The sequence below is a fragment of the Mytilus trossulus genome, chromosome 7 (genome assembly GCF_036588685.1).
Source record: "Mytilus trossulus isolate FHL-02 chromosome 7, PNRI_Mtr1.1.1.hap1, whole genome shotgun sequence".
Lineage (NCBI taxonomy): Eukaryota > Metazoa > Mollusca > Bivalvia > Mytilida > Mytilidae > Mytilus > Mytilus trossulus.
This window is the reverse complement of record NC_086379.1, coordinates 12816139-12837548: the sequence shown is the minus strand read 5'-3', so window position 1 is coordinate 12837548 and position 21410 is coordinate 12816139. Positions and strand designations below refer to the sequence as shown.

General features: G+C 35.5%; 1 protein-coding gene across 1 annotated transcript; it reads right to left on the bottom strand.

Moving 5' to 3' along the window:
* Window positions 1–17703: 17703 nt before the first annotated feature.
* LOC134726161 (uncharacterized) lies at window positions 17704–18111 on the bottom strand. The gene has a single exon (XM_063590562.1). It carries the CDS (start codon window positions 18109–18111, stop codon window positions 17704–17706), a length of 408 nt encoding a protein of 135 aa, XP_063446632.1.
* Between the last annotated feature and the right edge of the window lie 3299 nt (window positions 18112–21410).

Here is a 21410-nt window from a genome sequence, read left to right as displayed (position 1 = left end):
ATAACAGACAATAGTTGTTTGACACCAAATTTAAGTTGGACTTTTTAAGAATTCCTGACTAAGCAAAATGCCCCTTATTACTATCTACGTTTTTCAAGTTTACTGCTGTTTTGTATGCCAAACATTTTTTAGTCTTGGTTTCCTTATTGTTATAAGTTACTAATAACCAACTGTAACTATCTTATAGGCTATGTGATGCCATTAGGTGACCGCATGAAGTACGATAAATGGGGAGGAGTGTTATATGGATATGACAACAGTACTATACGTATTTGGACAAACATGAAAAGAGGTATACAATATGTCATATACAATGCAAAAAAAATATAATAGACAGATAAAAGCAAATAAATGAACATCAAGGATTTGCATGAAAAGAAACGTGGTGTTGATTCAAAGCGACAGCAATCCAACTACACACTTTAAAATCAGACAACTAGAGGTCAAATTATAGTCTTCAGTAATAGACGGGTATCTATACAAAATATCAAGCTTCAAAGTTTCTCGAGTCTGAAACATAATTTTTAATATAAGAAATTACCTTTAAAAGATCAAATACTTCGATTGTTTACGTTTTTATTTAGGGTCATTGTTTTATGCAAAAGATGGTTGGAGAATTCCAAACGATTCTTTTAATGAGGGATATTACAGGATATTGGTATTGTCATTACTCTCAAGTAACAGAGGACAGACGACACTAACAATGGCCTTACGTCTTATAAACAGTAATAAAAGTGATTTTGAGTTAATTTAGATGATGTAATCGATGTAGATTGCGACTTCATAGAAGATGACTTCATAGAAGATCAGGTGTTTACATAACATTTGAGTGACTAAAAAGAAGTATAAAATCATGCTTTGTAGAAAGAAAAGGCAACAACAAATGGCACATGGGATAAATAATTTCACGAGCTTTTGAAATAAAAAAAACACGACAAATAAGAATGAACGAGTCTGATCTTAATAAATAGTTGCCCGTCAAACAATTTCACAAAGCATTCAAAACTTAAACAAAACAGTAAAAAGTGTATCAAAGACGTGTACTTATTTGATTTATATTAATATATTTTATTCGAGATGGCTTGTAAAACTAAGATTTATTGGCAGTATTGACCACAGAGTTTTTATTATTAAACTGAAATTTAAATATTTACACACGTATAGATTCAACGATATATATTTTTCAACTATATAGATTCATAGATAACTATTGTTTTGTATAGATCATTTTTCAGTTACCTCTGGCAACCTACAGATAACTAGATAGATATACATTATATAGATTTAACCCATTTCTCTGACGTCAGTCTATTGTTCTAACGGTGGATTATTTTTCAAGAATCCACTGACAACCATGTTAACTTAAGATAACTTTTATCATAACTTTTAACTTACGATATTTTGTCCCCTCAAAAACGAGTGATTCTTATAGGTTCGAACTAGCGCGTATTTTCGACAGTTAAGTCTGTAGTTTTTTTTTTATCATTAATACAAATTTTATTACATATTTACATACTGTCGCCATGAGACATCCCTCGTTGGTGAGATTTTTTCTATATACAGAGTTGTTAGTAGTTATCCTCCTACATTAGTAAAAATTAAAATACATCTAGATGATACATGTTTAAAAGTTAAAAGAAATATATACAGCACATATGTCCCTAATTATTTTGAAGGCGATTCATTTAAAAAAAAAAAAAGTCTATATGAATAGATGGTGGACAAATTCTATATTGAAAGCGAGACAACTCCAAAATATTTTCAAAAGTCAAACACACCTAAGTGCGATCGATAATTTTACTTTGGAATGTGACCTTTTGTTCTAACAACCAATCAAATAGAAGTGACTGTCTAGACAAACAAAACTATGGTGTCGTTTTGAATATCTAATAAAGTGTTTTTGTGTAAAAAATATTTGTAGAATAATTGTCTTTGTTGTGTCATTTTATAATACGTGTATGCGTATTCAATGTATTTTCTTATTGTGTATTTGAATAGACGTAATGCATCTATTTCTTTGTCATGAAAAACTTTTAAATTCCGTGTTTTGAATATGCAAACTCGGGCTACACTAAGGAAAAAGTTTAGAAAATAAGTATTAATAACTTGTGAACGTTTTAAGGTTCATGTGGACCCTATGGCTAAAATGGCCGTATTTTCACCTCAAAATTTTCTCTGAGTACAGGCAAACCTGTGCATCTGGAAAAGTTATAAGGCATAGCATGCCCTAGATAAATAGAATTCAAATGCATTGTATGATTTAGAAAATTCATAACTTATTTTGATTTAGCCGTACACTTTTTTTCGTCTCTGCAGAAGATGATAAAATTAACAAACAGTTGAGTTTACCTTGATATGGTCCACTCAGGTACACAGTTTAAATAACAAATTGTTGTCGGGTATCTATTGTCCAGCTAACATTGCCGATTATTGCTCCCGTTTGAGATCAGACAGTAATACGACACGAAAAGTGAAAAAGTCGGATTAGTATCCACAATTATCTGATATGTCCTATTATTGTTTGAACGCAGTCGTTTTAGTTCGTAACAGATTCCTACGGGTCGGGAAGGGTCCGAATAGTTCGGCAAAGCACCCTGACAGTTAGGTGCGTCCCATAACATTCGGGGCAACTCAGCCGATTTTGTCTAGTCGGATTATAATCGTGGCTACATGTATGTCGCGACAGATTCTGCTGTATCGGATCGAATTCCGAACAATGTCTTGTGTATTCTGGACGGTGTCCTTTGGAACGGGAATGATCTGGAGTAATTTTTCATAGCTGTTTTTCTGCCGATTGAGTCCAGATTGCATCCAGATCTTGTCGATTGCGAACCGTTTTTTGCCGAAACCGTTCCGAAACAGTCCCGTTATTAATACGAAATTCGTCAATGATACCCACGTCAGAGTCCCGACAATTACAGAACACAATTCGACTGAGACCAGACAAAGCCGTTTGCAATGCGATAGAGCGGACCGTAATATGATTACGTTCCGACAGTACCTGATCATCCCGAATATGCCGACAGTTTTCGAACGGATAACTTCCATTAGCGTCGGTTCACTGTCTGGTCACTGTCTGATATCTGTCGGATTACATTCGGTAGAGTCGGGACGCAGTCGTGACAGACTCGGTCGAATTTTACCTGGCGAAAAATACAAATCGGATTAGAAGCGGATTGAGAACGGGATTATCGGGACAAATTCGCTTGGAGACGGTTGAATATCGACGCTTCCTGAACTATATCTGATTGTTGTCGTGATCAAATTTTTTTTTACAAATTTTAATTTAAGTTTGAATTTCCATCAGACTTTTAATGAAATTTAATCGGGAATGGTCCTGTCAAGGACGGTAGTAAAAATCGTGAATGTGTGACCCCAGCTTAATGCTCACTTAAATTTTTCCTGTGGGGAAGTTCTCAACTGTTTCCTAACTTAGTTTATTTTGGCACCTTCTGGAGGAATGAAAAAAAGTGCACAGCAAAATCCTGGTAAGTTTTTATTTTTCTAAAACATAAAACATACTTAAAATTCATTTATCTAAGGCATGCGATGCCTGAATTTTTTTACAGATGCGCAGGTTTGTCTGTACTCAGAGTAAATTTTGGGGTTAAAATACGGCCATTTTAGCCATAGGGTCCACATGAACCTTAAAAACCCAAGTAAAAATAACTGTTCATTAAGAATTGAATGCTTCTATTGTGACAGATATTTGGACTAAATTTTGGACATAGCTGACGTTAGAATTATTAATTAAATTTTATTTAAATAAGAAAGGTATTGATTATCTTAATCAATATGTATACCGTTAGATAATGCAAACAGTTCTCTGGTCATTTAAAGATTATTTATTATCACCAAAGTCAAGTTGACCTCTCTATTATATATGGACCATTAACTTATGCAACATTTTGACCTAATTTCGGACAGTAAACATAGTAGATATGTTCTAATCAAATCGTGACAAAGAAAGCCACGTTGGCATAACAATAATTTAATGATTACTATATACGTAGAAATTCTGCTTTGAGACGTCAAAGTTTGAATTTTGAAACTTATAGGTAAGTCATGATTTTAAAAGTATTAAGATTTAAAATAGATTATTTTTAAATAAGTTTAACTGAAATAAAGATAGTACATAGTTATCATAAATAAAGTTTAATCAAAATATTTATTGTTTTCTGTTAGGGAAATAATGGAAAGTATTTGTTTTACTTTATTGTTGTTTGTAACTGTTTTGTATTATTTTTGTTTTTATTTATTTTATTATAGAGTTTGAATTTTGAAACTTATAGGTGTCAGCTAGTCGATCCCGGCCTGCCTCTACATTGCAAACAACGGCCGGCGGCTTGCCTTAACAGCGGCAATGCCAAATACCATCGTCGGCATTGTTCCCAGCTAGTTCTCCCATCCAGATGTTCACAGCAAGTTTCTCCCACAAAATGTAAGATTCCAGACTCAGCTTTCACACATGTAGTTCATATGTCGAGAGTCTGAAGATCAAAGCACATCCAACAGACCATGTTCCAGAGCACGGAATATTCAACCTAAATTTTTGTTATAATATTTGATGGAGGCCCGTTACTAAAAGTTGGACGCCAAACATCGACACCTATCTTACAGCATGCCAGAAACTAAGACAGTGTTTCAACATTTAGAACCAGAAGATTTACAGTTGGACATAATTTGTTTACCGTTCGGACTATATAATTTTATATACAATGTATGTACAGTGAATGCTTTATTTGTGAATAATCGAAATACACCATTTAACAAAGACATCAGCTGAATATCAAGGATCATATTATCATAAGAAAAGAACTTTATCAACATCAATGACATTAAAAGTTAATTTATATTATTGTGTATTTCAATTGAAAACATATATTTTCATGAAACTGTAAGTACATCATAAAGCTTATCTAAAATCTAAATTTTTAATTTAAATTTTTAAATATGAAACAAAATGTTCATTTTCATTTCACAAATTTTATTGCGTTTCATGTCTTAAATTTTTAGATAAACTTTTCTAAAAGACTGTTTAAATATTAAAATTATTAAAATTATGTTTTTCATAAAATGTTGTAAAATTTAATTCATTTAAATCATCCATTGAATAACTTTCAGAATGAATGATGGTTAATTTGAACTTTGTTTGTACAAAAAAATGTATCAAACGTATGTCAATGTTAATATTTGCAATAAGTCATCTCTAAGAATAGGTTCAAACTTCATTAAGAGTTACGTAACGTAAATATCCTTGTTTGTAAGTTACCTATTAGGAACAAGTTAGTCAAATTCTTGTTGCCGTTTACTGTACATTTTTGAAAAATCAGAGTTATAATAGTTTAATATATACATAAATAGGCAAGCATAATGCTCAGGCTACCTGAATAGCAGGAACGCCACAAATAAAAGATAATGGGTCACCTCAGCAGAAGGGACGCCACAAACGATAGATATAATGGGTTACCTCACAAGAAGGAACTCCATACAAAATATATGCGCATGGGTCACCTCAGGAGCAGGGACACCACAATTAATAGATATAATGGGTTACCTCACAAGAAGGAACGCCATACAAAATATACGCATGGGTCACCTCCGGAGCAGGGACGCCACAATCAATTCACAAATGGGTTACCTCAGGAGCAGGAACACCATCAAAATGATAAGACAGTAAATTAGAGACTGCAATAAGCAAAATCAAATTCTGTTTAAGATTTATTCAAGTTTTTCATAATTCATATATTTTTACAACGTTTTGTTTAAACACTTTGCATATATTTCTAATTACATTTCATCAACTGTAAAAATAAACGTTCTTTTGTTAGCATGTGGGTAACAAACTTTAAAGAACAACGATTTATAATTGATACTTAATAGTATTTTATCATCATAACATCAATTAAATTAAAAAAGAAAAAGGAAAAAGAAAACACCAATTGAATAGTATGATTAGGGAATCTAAATAATGAAAAAAAAGAAAAAAAAAGAGAAAAATATTAAAAATAAATTCAAATTTTTTATCGCTTAAAATCAAATACTAAATGCTATATGTTTATGTATCCATTAATTTTTCGCCACTCAATTGTTTGTTGTCTATATTGTTTTGAGGTTTAAATATAGATATTGATTATTTACTTACATTAATAATTAAAAGTTATAAATCCATTTTCAAATTAATATAGTAAACATAAAATTTTACACAATTTCTCTTAAATATTCTTTATTATTTATTTTATTTTGGAGTCCAAAATTTCTAAGGAGAGTGATGTATTGTGACAGATATTTGGACTAAATTTTGGACATAGCTGACGTTAGAATTATTAATTAAATTTTATTTAAATAAGAAAGGTATTGATTATCTTAATCAATATGTATACCGTTAGATAATGCAAACAGTTCTCTGGTCATTTAAAGATTATTTATTATCACCAAAGTCAAGTTGACCTCTCTATTATATATGGACCATTAACTTATGCAACATTTTGACCTAATTTCGGACAGTAAACATAGTAGATATGTTCTAATCAAATCGTGACAAAGAAAGCCACGTTGGCATAACAATAATTTAATGATTACTATATAAGTAGAAATTCTGCTTTGAGACGTCAAAGTTTGAATTTTGAAACTTATAGGTAAGTCATGATTTTAAAAGTATTAAGATTTAAAATAGATTATTTTTAAATAAGTTTAACTGAAATAAAGATAGTACATAGTTATCATAAATAAAGTTTAATCAACATATTTATTGTTTTCTGTTAGGGAAATAATGGAAAGTATTTGTTTTACTTTATTGTTGTTTGTAACTGTTTTGTATTATTTTTGTTTTTATTTATTTTATTATAGAGTTTGAATTTTGAATCTTATAGGTGTCAGTTGTTCCCAGTCTGTCTCTACAACATCAGGACAGCTGGCCTGCTTTCAACAACGGTAGCAGAGCCGCAATGTCTCATTTCATTCGAGACATAAGCTAGTTTTCCCCACAACATGTAAAGGTCCCAACATCAACTCTCACAGATGTAGTGTGTCTGTCGAGAGTCCGATTTTTGAATCTTATAGGTGTCAGCTAACCAAGATGTCCATGACTAGTTCCAACAAAATGTAAGAGTCCAGAACCCACTCTCACATATGTAGTTCATATGTCGAGAGTCCGGGGGAAAAGAGCAACAAGAAGAACAAACATCAGTACAGAAAAAACATCTATTTCTCATTACAATACTTCTTTTTGTAAATTTATTGGGTGGTAAAAGCGTTGACCGAAGTACATTTTGTATGAAGCTCGGAAGCGCTTCATTCTAAAAATGTACGCACGGTCAACGCTTTTGCAACCCTATAAAGTTTCAAAAAGAAGTATTCAATACTTATAATTACATTTTTTGGCTAAAATCATGAAAAGACGATTTTTATCCAGTTTTATTTAATTCACCTGTACACTTTTTTGTGGGACCTCGTGTCATCATGCATGATAAATGTTATTGTCTGATGCAATTGTTTACCGAATAACATGTTAGCCAATCAAAATAACGTATTATAATGAAACTTACATCTACTGTAATTATTAATCAATGCAATTAACCATATCAGGTGGGTACTTAATAAAAATGTTGTGTAATGTGTCTTTCAGGTAATCATGAAGTGGTTGAATCTTTTGACAATGTACAAACAGGTGACCAAGATTCTCTATACCTTGGCCGCACGCTTTGCATGTGCCTGTATCTCACTGGGGTAAAGCTGATGACCGTAACTGCATTCACGGTCATCCCAAGATGTCGGACGAAAAATTAGGTCAGTATTTGTATTGTCTGTTAAGGTGTTTCTACATCATTTTCTTTACAAAGCATAAATTGGTACGATGTAAATTTATAAAAGATTCACACGGAAGTCACAAATCTCTACCGAGGAACGTGTATAGAACGGGAAATTGGATTTGAAAAATTCGCTAAGATGACCGTAAATCATCTTTAAAATATTTTCAAGATGACCGTAATATATAATAAGGATGACCGTGATTGGTGAAATGATGACCGTAATTTCGAAAGGATGACCGTAATTTATAAAGGATGACCGTAACTTCCATAGTATAACCGTCATTTCTAAGAAATATCCGTATATGTATTACATTTTTTGTATCAAATAATTAATCGTGTTGGTCTAAGACGTATTTATAAGACAACTTTATCATAAAGGTAGACAAAAATAAGAAGTGCTTCAAATACATGGTTCGTCATATGTAGCATCCAACTACAAGCCAAAAGATTTTTTTTATTTCTGAGATTCCTATTAACTTTATATAATAAATACAGCTTTTTAAAAATGCCAAAAAGACAATGGATGTACAGCCAAATGGCCCATTTATATTATATCGTTTCAACAACCATTGCAGATGTTAGTTTTTTATTTTATTTCAGATACGTACATGTGTTATCAATTTTCCACTTGCAAGTTCACCTCATCTAATGTAGACAAATCAAGATTTTATTCTGCTCCTCTGGAACCATACACTGGGATGGGCTCAATTACCGGATATTCATAATGTTAAAGGTTCATCTGAGGGAATTGAAAAATATGGCCGTTTTTACACACACATATCTATTAACGAGAACAGACAAACTGATGCATCTAGGAACGTATTAAGGATTATGTACCCTTGTGTTGCTTCAATGCTAAACATATGGAAATTTTATAGAAATTCCATAGCCTTTATCCTTGTTCTATCATATTTGGCGATTTGATGACCGATATATATAGGATTATTGCATGCAGTGCTAGCATTGATTTCCTTAAAACAAGTTTATTAAAATTAATGTAGTTATTGGTTAGAACAAATAAAAATATGGACCAAATCAAGTACAGCTTTTTGGGTGCGCTCGACTTTAATTACTCTGCACGAGGTATTTTGAAATTTATAGGTTGGTTAGAACTTTTTGTAAAAAATAAACACTAGCACATCATTGAAAAGCAAGTGAGTAATCTATGTTTCAAATTTTATAACAAAAATCTCTTTATTAAAGGCTGTGAATTTTCTATAAAAATATTGGTTAATTTGCCACAAAGTACTCTTTTTCAATTCAATGCAATGCAACAGTAAATAATAATGCTTTGAATCAAGTATATGTTTAAAATGGACTGTATCTATTTTTCATTATATCTGTAGTTTTGATACAATTGATGTTTTTAAAAAAAATCGTACAAAAATGGCTACAGAAGGGTACACAAACCTTAAAGCATGGCAGGACCTGTAGATATGTAAAAGTTATATAAATAAAATTGAGAATGGAAATGGGGAATGTGTCAAAGAGACAACAACCCGACCAAATAAAAAACAACAGCAGAAGGTCACCAACAGATCTTCAATGTAGCGAGAAATTCCCGCACCCGGAGGCGTTCTTCAGCTGGCCCTTAAACAAATATATACTAGTTCAGTGATAATGAACGCCATACTAATTTCCAAATTGTACACAAGAAACTAATATAAAAATAATACAAGACTAACAAAGGCCAGAGGCTCCTGACTTGGGACATGCGCAAAAATGCGGCGGGGTTAAACATGTTTGTGAGATCTCAACCCTCCCCCTATACCTCTAACCAATGTAGAAAAATAAACGCATACCAATACGCACATAAAGTCTATGTTTGAGAAAAAAAACTAACTTACCTAGTTTTTTTTTGTTGCATTTTTTTTAAATACTAGAACACACCCGTGATATCACGGGTCCGTGAATGAATTAAAGTATATAACTATGTGCAAGCCTTATTTTAGAAGTCATCTGATAAAGTCGTGCCGATTATAAGATACGCCGGTTTTTTTTTTCTGCTTTTAAATCTTTCTGTTTGAACCCGTGGAATTTATCAATTATTGGTATTAAATATAAATTATTTGGAAAACAAAAGATCCTGGAATGGAGTATTTTTTTAACCAACAGCATTGTCCTATATTAGTAATAAATAAAGTTGAATTCTTTGATTCGCTGGTTTACGTTATGCCCATTAACAAATTGAAAACTGTACCTATACGCCTTATTTTTAGTCCAGATTTTAAGTATTCGTATTGTTATCATAGAAAGTTTTACTGATTAAAATACTACAATAAGCAGCAATTTGACAATTTAATAGTGTCAACCCTGTGATTAATGATTGACCCGTGTATATAGCATATTAATCCTGAAAACACCGTTCGGTGGTGCGCCTGTCAGATGCGGAACGTACAAATAAGGTAATAGGTAACATGTGAATATACTATTGGTATCGGTACCGGACTCGACACGGAACTTCTTAATTATTGGCAATATTAATTACGTGGAAAACAAAAGGGCCTGAAGGGGTGTAATTTTTAATCTACATCTTTGTACTATATTAATTATATATAATATTAAATTCTACGATTCGTCTTTTTTACGTGATGACGGCTGACAAATTGGACCTCGTAATTTAAGTATTATAGATGCAGAAGATAGCAAAATAAACAGAAATACGAGTTTCATTTGATACGGTCCACTCAGTTACACAGTTAAAATCACCTATTGTTTGCAGTGTTTATTGTCTCTAGTGTCCATTTAAATCAAAACTACTCACAACATCGATTATACTATTTACTATCATTTTCATATAAACTAAAAATACGCCAAATAGTTAAAAAGAACTAACCGAGCCCCTATTGCGACAAACACAACAAAAACAATGAATACAAATATGGATATTTCTTTCAATTGACGGTCATCCTTTTAAATTTAGTCATTCTTTATAAATTACGGTCATCCCTAACAATTTACGGTAATCTTTTAACCAATTACGGTCAGCCTTGTTATGAATCGCTAATCCTGTTACGGTCATCTCGATTACGACTTACGGTCATCCTAGCGAATTTTTCAAATCCAAATTCCCGTTTTATACACGTTCCTCGGTAGAGATTTGCGACTTCCGCGTGAATCTTTTATAAATTTACATCGTATCAAGGTATGCTTTGTAAAGAAAATGATGTAGAAACACCTTAACAGACAATAAAAATACTGACCTAATTTTTCAGCTGACATCTTGGGATGACCGTGAATGCAGTTACGGTCATCAGCTTTACCCCAGTGTATCTGCCTGACCTATTCTGACCAACTTTTCAAGTGTAAAAATAGCTCGATGGACAATCCTATAATTTAAACAATGACAATCAGGAGGTAAACAACTCTGATTGACAACCAAATAAAGACTTTTGAAATTGAGAGGCGGCTAGTGCTCCGCCCAATGCTTTTCAGCAGAGGGCGTTTCAAAAAATTTTGACAGAAGAAGGCTGTAAAACAATTTCGTCACAGCACTTCTAAAGTGAATTTTTCTGTCATTATCTAAACAAATTTTAACAATCGGAGCATTTTCAACATTCAGAGGATTTTCGGATTTTAATAATTCTTTCCACTCTTCAGGAATACATCGTATGATTTTTTCGAAAGCTGTTTTTATTTGTTCTGTTTTTTCATCAGGAAATTTTTGTTTTATTATTTCATCTATTGAATTTGATGTGAAGAAACCCGGCATAAATTCATAGCAAATGTCTTTTATCCGTATCCAGGGGAGTAGCTAGCAGGTCAATGATGTGGAAGCCCTGGTAGGGGGGCCAGGGGGCGAAGCCCTCCGACGCTCCGCAGATTTAGCGTTTTTAAACAGTAATAACCTTATTAAAATTTGTATACTTTTGTTGTGGTTTTTTTTGTCAATTATTTGTGTCACTTCGAAATGTTCGAATACAATGAACACTTTACACGGTTTTTTTTAGTTTCTTTTTGTACGCCGTGAGTTCTTTTAAAAATCACGAAGGTTTGTTCTATATATATAAGAACCAAAAATTTGCGAACAAATCTAACATTGTTGGGTTGATGTTTAGACGAGTTGTATATACATTATGTACACAGCCATGTATCACCATCATTGATGGCGATCCAATGGATACATCTGTTGTAGAGTTGTCACTGACTCAGACGTACTTATAAATACAATTATTTTCTGTGACTGTATATTACATTAATTTGTAGGATCCTTTACTATAGATAATTTAGCTGATCTGTAACAATAACATCTTCATGCCTTATATATCATGTACTGTAGTACGCCGCTAGATTAAAACTGACGTGGAAAGGTAACACGGCCAGCGAAACTCTTTTTTTGAGAGCCCAGGTGATCGTGTGGTGTCGCGGGACGGCTGCAGTGCAGGCGATTTGGTGTCACGATATCACAGTAGCATGGGTTCGAATCCCGGCGAGGGAAGAACCAAAAATTTGCGAAAATTTACAGATCTAACATTGATGGGTTGATGTTTAGACGAGTTGTATATACATTGTGTACACAGCCATGTATCACCATCATTGATGGCGATCCAATGGATACATCTGTTGTAGAGTTGTCACTGACTCAGACGTACTTATATATATATATATATATATGTATATACAACTCGTCTAAACATCAACCCAACAATGTTAGATGTGTAAATTTGCTTTCGCAAATTTTTGGTTCTTCCCTCGCCGGGATTCGAACCCATGCTACTGTGATATCGTGACACCAAATCGCCTGCACTGCAGCCGTCCCGCTAGACCACACGACCACCTGGGCTCTCAATAAAAGAGCTTTCGGTGGCCATATGTTACCTTTCCACGTCAGTTTTAATCTACAGTACATGATATATAAGGCATGAAGATGTTATTGTTACAGATCAGCTAAATTATCTATAGTAAAGGATCCTACAAATTAATGTAAGATACAGTCACAGATAATAATTATATTCATAAGTACGTCTGAGTCAGTGACAACACTACAACAGATGTATCCATCGGATCGCCATCAATGATGGTGATACATGGCTGTGTACATAATGTATATACAACTCGTCTAAACATCAACCCAACAATGTTAGATCTGTAAATTTGCTTTCGCAAATTTTTGATTCTTCCCTCGCCGGGATTCGAACCCATGCTACTGTGATATCGTGACACCAAATCGCCTGCACTGCAGCCGTCCCGCTAGACCACACGACCACCTGGGCTCTCAATAAAAGAGCTTTCGGTGGCCATATGTTACCTTTCCACGTCAGTTTTAATCTAGCGGCGTACTACAGTACATGATATATAAGGCATGAAGATGTTATTGTTACAGATCAGCTAAATTATCTATAGTAAAGGATCCTACAAATTAATGTAAGATACAGTCACAGAAAATAAATAATTATATTCATAAGTACGTCTGAGTCAGTAATTATATTCATAAGTACGTCTGAGTCTGTATTTTGATATTTGTATTTGTATTGAGCAAAGAAGATATACAAATAAGGAGGTGTGGTATGATTTGCTAGGAGACAACACTGTCCATCAAAGTTCAAATGAAGTGCATGTAAGTAAATATGTATAAAAAACAATAGTCAAAAACATAAACACAAACACAGTACTCCATAATCATTTGTATATTATGTGGAGTTTCTGTTAGACATATCAAAACAATTATTCAATCTTTTGAATTTTTAACTTAAAGTCATATTAATTTTGGTCGTAGAAAAGGAATCCCAAACGACGTTTCTTCTTTACAGCAAATGTGTAGTGTCAATTTCCCAATGTTTGTATGCATGCAGAATGGAGAGACCAGAAAGTCTTTCTGTATGCATTGCAGATCGGACATAAGTTTTCACTCTTCTCATAACGCTAAACCTCCTCTCTGTTGTTGCTGTTGTCACCGGCATTGTCACTAGAATCAGCAGACAAATGTAAATGTTTGGATATAAGTCACTGTTTGTCACTGGCAGAGTTTCCGAAAGAGTGAATGGCTTTGGGTTTGCTGCTATATCCCACCTAACAATCCATCGTTCAACTTCCTCGCGAAATTGTGCAACATTGTTAATATCAAGGTCATCTCTAAATGTCTCAAATAAAGTATTGATAACTTATTGATTAATCCCATCTAGCTTTGTTGGTATCAAATACTGGGCAGAAAACCGATCTTCGTTGGAAACCAATCTGCGTGTAAGTTCATGTATTAGGTGATCAAGAAATGGCAGAAACATCGCACGTTTCCAGTACTGACTGGGCGTTTCAGCTGGTACATTTACGCAATGAAGCTGTCTACCGGCAGCTCTCGGCATGGCAGGAACCTCCTCCGCGGTATCGGCTACTTGTACTGCTTTCTGAAACAACTCATCCCAGGCTTCTATGCTGTTCCGTTTTCTGTTCAACTGTTCTATTATAACTTTACTCTCAGACACAGCTTCAATGAGATCAACAGATTTCCTTTGTAGCATTTCAGAAAAGGGAACTAAGGGTTGCAAAATAGACTGTGCCGCAACCAAAGTGATAATAAAGTCAAATTTCTTGATAGAACAAGCATAGCTACGAGCTTTTGAGTCACCATGTTGCTCTAGGTTCTCTAGGGAATCAACTATAACTTTAAACGCAGTAAGACAAGAATATATAATGATTCTGATCGACTGGCCCAACGAGTTTCACAAAGGGTTTTCAGTTTTTGACGTCTATCCATTTCTTTTCTAACTACTGCATTCTGTTCCAGGCTTTCTTTAAAAAAGAGGACTCTTTTGCTGAGTAATCGAATGCGAAAGCTATAGCCTGCACAGTGTTCATAAGATTTCTAATTAATGGTTCTTCACTAGCATGTACTATTGACAAATTCAGGTTATGGGCTTTGCAATGTATGTAACTTGCTCCAGGTATTCTTTCTTTTATTCTCGATTGGACGCCTTTGTGTATACCCGACATATTAGCAGCCCCGTCGTAACCCTGATCACGCATATGATCAACATCGATCCCTTTCAATTCTAGTTGTTTTGGACGTATCGATATTAGTAAACACAAAAGCGTCTTCAATGTTTCGTATGCTTTACTAGTCTATATACAAGAGAGACGTCGGCAAAAGACGACGTTGCGGGCCTATTGTTACGTAAATGGCGGTAAAACGTTAAACAAATAAAAGTGATAAAGTGCTAAACTGAAACTAAAACTAATTCACAACATTCTGGGGGCCGCAAAATGCAATTACTGTTCATGTATTGGTCATAAAAAGGGTATTGAAAAAACACTTTTAACAATTAAATTTCCAGTGGCACCAGTTTCACAATTGGTCTCGTGGTAATCAGTCCATTTGGTGTACGTAGTTTGACTGCTCTTACGACTCCATCCTTCCCGGTGATCAAATCTTCTATAACAGCTAGTTTCCACATCATTCTCGGTGAATTGTCCAAGATTTTTACGACGGAACCGATTTTCACATGTGCGCTTTGGTCTCCGGCGACGCGATGAAATTCTCTTAATCTGGTGAGGTATTCCATTCTCCATCGTTTTGCAAAGTGTTCAATTAAAGTTACTTTATGGTTGTAACGTTTGTTTGCTTCTGTGAAATCTACATTTAAATTATTGTCCTCTGAATCAGAATTGTTGTCTTACGATAATCTTCTTCCCTGCAGTAGATGTGACGGTGTTAGCGGCTCTGGATCTCGAATGTCGGACGACACATACGTAATCGGACGATCGTTGATTACCCGTTCGATTTCTATCAAAGTTGTTCGTAATTGGTCAGAATTTACTTGTGATTTTCCGAGCACTTTTTTTAATGTCGTTTTCGTAATTCCAACTAGTCTCTCCCACCATCCAACGTACCACGGTGATGCTTTCGGAATAAATTTCCATTTAATTTGAATGATCATTTCCTTCGGAATGTCATGTGAGGCAGAAATAAAGGTTGGTGCATTATCGGAATACACAGTACTCGGAATTCCTCTCCTACAAACGAATCGTCTAAACGCTAATTTGAATGATTCGATTGTTATATCTGTAACAAGTTCTACGTATACGGCACGAATACACGCACATGTGAATAGGCAAATGTACGATTTTGTAACAAGTCCATTATCTTTAACGAATAGTGGTCCAGCGAAATCAACACCAGTTGTCGTAAACGGTATCATATCGGTGACTCTATCCTTTGGTAGCGGAGGCGAAATTTGCTGTGGAAAGGCTTTTCCGGTCACTTTTCGGCACTTTACACATTTCTGTACGATGTGGTTAACGCATTGTCTAATGGAAGGTATCCACTATGATTGGCGGATTTGCGTAATTGTCTGTCCAGCACCAGAATGTAACATCTGCAGGTGCGCGTTCAATATAACTAAGTCCGTAAATAGATTTGTCTTCGGTAGTAACACTGGAAACTTCGCGGAGTCGTCTAACTGTGAATTGTGTATGCGCCCGGCGCATCGAATGACACCTTCTGTATCTATGAACAAGCGCAGTTGTCTTACTAACGGTAGATTCTTGTTATGTGACGGGTTTGCGAGTTGCTGCTTTTCATTACTGAATTTTTCATTTTGAATATCTGTAATCCATGTACAAGTTGCGCGGTCAATTTCATCTTTCGTAATATCTTTTCCGTGTCTAGCATATTTCCTCAAGTTATACGGTCGCTTACTTTTACATACATTCACAAATTTAAACACGTAGCATGTAACTCGTAGTAACTTCTTTAATGACGAGAACCTCGATAGATCAATTATTTTCGAAATTCCACTTAATTCACACGGTTTTGTCATTTCGCTGTCAACTGTTGTCGTTAACAAAAGAGTCTCTTGTTTACCTTGTGGGGTCCATGTAGGCCAACTGTTCTCATCCGATATCCACGACGGTCCTTGCTCCCACAAAGTCGATTCTTTGAATTGCGTTGATGATATTCCTCTAGTTTGAAGGTCGGCTGGATTTGAGTCTGTTGGTACGTATTTCCAGTCGTAATTTTGTGTCGATTCTTTAATTTCTATCACATGATTCTGAACAAATCTTCCAAATGATTTTAAAGACGAAATCCAGTGCAGAACGATCTGACTGTCACTCCATAGTACTGTGCGTTGTGGTTTTAGGGTTTTCGTGAGGTTTTTAGCCATTCGAGCTCCTATTACTGCAGCCACCAATTCTAGCTTTGGTAATGTCATTTTGGCGAGCGGAGCGATCCGTTTTTTTGCAATTACGAGAGAAGAAGTGTTTCCTTTACACAAGTAGGCACTGGCTCCATAAGCGCGTTGGCTGGCATCAAAAAAGACATGTAATGGGATTTTCTCGTTGTTTTCGTTCTCATTTTGATCGTTGAAATAATGTCGTGCGATTTTCGTATTAACTGTTACATCTCGGATGTCATCTAAAATTTCATACCATGATTTAACTATGTTGCTTGGCAACACCTGGTCCCAATCGTATCCTTCTTTCCATAATGTTTGTACCAGTAGCTTAATTCTTACGGTCACTGGTCCAAGAATTCCGAGTGGGTCGTAAATTGACGATGATTTACTCAATATTTCTCTCTTTGTCGCTTGTGAATTATCAATATCTATACGATCTTCATTTAATTTCGCAAATGTCAATATGTCTGACTTCGCATCCCAACGCATCCCAAGAATTTTCGCCTCGCTATCCGTATCAAGTACGTTTGCCTTTGTAGCTGCGTTGCTAAGTTGATTGCTATTTGACTTCCATGTTCTCAAATTAAATCCTGCATTTGTCATGAGTTCTCTAGATTTTTCAAAGAAATCTAAGGCGGCTTCTTCCGTATTAACACTTGTAAGTACGTTGTCTACATACAAATCTCGCTTGAGTATCTCAGCTGTAGCACTTGTAACCGTTGATAAATGTTTCAATAATGTAGCGATAAAAATAAATGGCGAACATGTCGCTCCGAATAAAATTACCTTGAATCTGTAAGTCTCAAGTTGCTTTTGGGGTTGCTTGGATCTCTAAGCCAGAAAAATCGAGTGGAATCGCGGTTTTCTTCGTCTAGTCCAATCTGGAGGAATGCTTTCTCAATATCAGTTGTTAAGGCGTATTTCCCGTAGCGGAATCTTGTAAGAATATCTGTTAGCTTATTAAGCTGCTGCGGTGTAGAAGAAAGGCAATCATTTAAGCTGGGTGATTCTGAAACTTGACGACAACTGCAATCATATACTATACGTATCGGTGTAGTCGATGAATCTTTTTTCACTGGGTGGTGCGGAATATAGTGTACTCGATTAGTAGTCTCATCCGGGGTCTCAACCTTCTCTATGAAATCTCGATTTTCTTGGTCGTTGATAATGTTACCGTATATCTTAAACATCTCTGGTTCTTTAGCAAATCGGTTTATCACGTTGTATGCTCTCTTTCTGGCGATCACCTCGTTGCTAGGCAACTCCGGATGTTCTGGTTTCCATGGAAACTTGGCGATGTACCTATTGTCTTTCAAATGAATGTTTCTGTTCCTATGGATTCGATTTCCCAAAATTTATGTATTTCACATTCTTCTAGTCTGTGTGGGATCAAAATGTTCATAATCGATGACGTTGATTGATTATTGCTGTTAGTGTTCAATTGTATAGGTCCTGATAGCAAGTATCCAACTTTGGACTGTACAGCGGTTAGTACGGAACCTCTAATTACTCTGTCTCCAACTATATCCCAATAATAATCGGCGCCAACTAAGACTGATATCTCAAAATCCTCGTCCTGTAAAGCTGGGTGGGCTAACTTCAATCCATTTAAATGCTGAAAGCTCGACTGGTTCCTTGCGTAAGTATGTATTGGATAAGCAATCTGTGGTACTATACGAACTTCAATAGGGATAAGCGTATTCGTTAGACCTTTTATATATATAGTAGCAATTTGTAAATTTCTAACCTTCTTGTTGGATTCACCGAAACCGGATATCGTTATCGCTTCTTTCCTGTGTGGTCTCAGGTTCAATAAATCGGCCATCTCTTGAGTGATAAAGCTTCGCTGGGCTCCTTCGTCGAATAGTATATTGGCGGTGTTAATATGTGTCTTGTCATACGTGATAGGCGCTATCGCGGTTTTCAACAATACCTGCGATCTAACTGATGATGTGGATGAATGCATACTTGCGACTGCGGCATCGGTTTCTGGTTTTGATGTACTGCTATCTTTAGACTTGGTATACAGGTGTGATTCATTCTTTGAACAAATACTGGTATGGTGTCGTTTATTACAATTTTTACAAGTTTTATCGGATTTGCAATCGGCAACTTTGTGATTTCCTAAGCAATTGAAACATGCCTGTTCTCCTTAACAATGCGTTTTCGAGCTTCAATTTCCGTAACAGTTTTACAAGCTAATGGGGCGTGAACTCCTTAACAAAAGATGCACGGCTTCTTGGTTATGTCTCTTCGCCTTTGTAGTTGCCTTTTGTACCCGTAAAGAATGCTGATGTGGGTGTGTAATTTGGCTCTATATCATCACCGTTTACCGACTGACCCGCTTCCTTAAACGTTATCTCATGTTGAATAGCTTGCCGTAACGACGACAAGTTCCAGTGGTCCCCTCCGTGGGCACGTACCATGTTTTATCGTATATTCCCGGGTAGTTTATTTAATATTATGGGCACAAAAGGCTTCCGAACGACTCGTGAGACTCCCCTTTACTTTCAAGGCCAAGGGTTGTAGTTTTCTATGCTGTCGTAGAATTTTTTCAAATGTGTAATATTTGACGTTGGACTAGGAAGGCTGATTAAACTCTGCATGTATGTTTGTACTATCTTGTGTGGTTGACCGAATCTTTGTTTCAGTACATGTAATGCTTGTCCGTAATTTGTGTTAGTTATTTGTAGACCTGCTATGCATTGGGTGGCTTCTCCGAACAGTTAAGATTTCAAGTAATTAAATTTCTGTACATCGTTTAAAGACAGGTTATCGTGTACGGCAGCACCAATCGAATCCCAAAAGGGTTGCCATTCTAACATATTCCCACCGAACGTTGGTAAATTTAATTTGGGAAGTTTGTGGTACATGCTGGAATTTGAAAAAAACGGACGCTGATGTATTTGCGTGCATGAAACTGGGCTGTGGCTGACTTTCTTGATGATTAGTGTAATTAATAAACTCGTGAGCATTTGGGTTTAGCAATGACTTACTTGACTGTTTGACTGTGATTTCCGATTCCTTAATGATTTTTGAAAGTTTAGTTACACTCATTTCTATGTCATATGTGTATCTGTCGGCTTCCTCTATTTCTTCGCTCACTTCCTCTTCCGATAGTTCCTCCACAATCTTCTCGTTCAGTTGATCGATCGTGTCCTTCTTCTTCACAATAAGTCCTCGAATGGTTGAAAGTTCACTAACGTCATATTCCTGCAAAAGTTCCTCGGAACTCGGTTCCACTTTCTTCAGAAACTTTGTAAGAACTCCCCGATGTCCAGCTCGTCTGGTCTCCATCTTCGCGGTACTCATCTTTCTTCTGTTTTTGTCACGGCACCAATGTTTTGGACGTATCGATATTAGTAAACACAAAAGCGTCTTCAATGTTTCGTATGCCTTACTAGTCTATATACAAGAGAGACGTCGGCAAGTGACGACGTTGCGGGCCTATTGTTACGTAAATGGCGGTAAAACGTTAAACAAATAAAAGTAATAGAGTGCTAAACTGAAACTAAAACTAATTCACAACACTAGTTGTTCCAGAAAAAGTTCTGCCAATGCCTCTCCTGTTGTTCGGGATGCTTCCCCGAAGCAAAGAAATTCCTCTCGAATTGACTTTGTCGTCTTGTCAAAAATCTTACACAGAGAGACGCCTGTTCTATGGTTGAACAGTCAGTCGCCTCGTCGGACATGAAACCAAGATATTTTGAATCAATACAATCCTGGACCAATGTCGAAATAATCTGATCTGCACATAATTCAATGAGTTCATTCTGGATATCTGGTGATGTATACTTTTTCTGTGGATCAGCAAAAGCAAGATGATCTGCAAGTACGATGTTATCCTTGGCTCCCATGTGAAGGAGAGCAACTAAATTGCTATGTTTTTCCTCGTGACCTCTGATTGCAAGATTTTGTTTACCGCATAACACAATAGCGTCAATAATACAAGAAAGAACTTCTCGGTTTCTCTTGATTCTAGCATTAAAACTCTCCGACATTGACTCCAATATATCGGACTTTTCTCCGGTTTTTATCCGAAGAAATTGAATTGCTGCAAGCACGTTGTCGTGGTGCTTACTTTTGTCATTGATATGTCGTGAGACGCATCGACTAAGATTTCCCCAATCTATGACGGGAGATGACAGTGAAAAGGTCTTTTCCTTTGTATCTTGTCTCTGTGGCCCAAACAAAACACAAGGTGCACAATAGACAGCATCATTCACAACAGAATACCTCATCTAAGGATAGTTTTCAAGCCAACTCCACTGCAGCGATCTGTTGACATTTCTAATAGTCCTACGAATTAAATATTGTTACAATTGAGTTTTCCCATTTTGAAACGATTTCTAGGTGAATTTTAAAGATATAAGTAATGAAAAAAAAGAAGGTGTCTGAGGACACAAATGCCCCCGCTCAAGCCTTGCACTTTTCCAAGCTATAAAGGGGCATTACTTTAAATGAATCACTGTCTAAATTCAAATGTGTG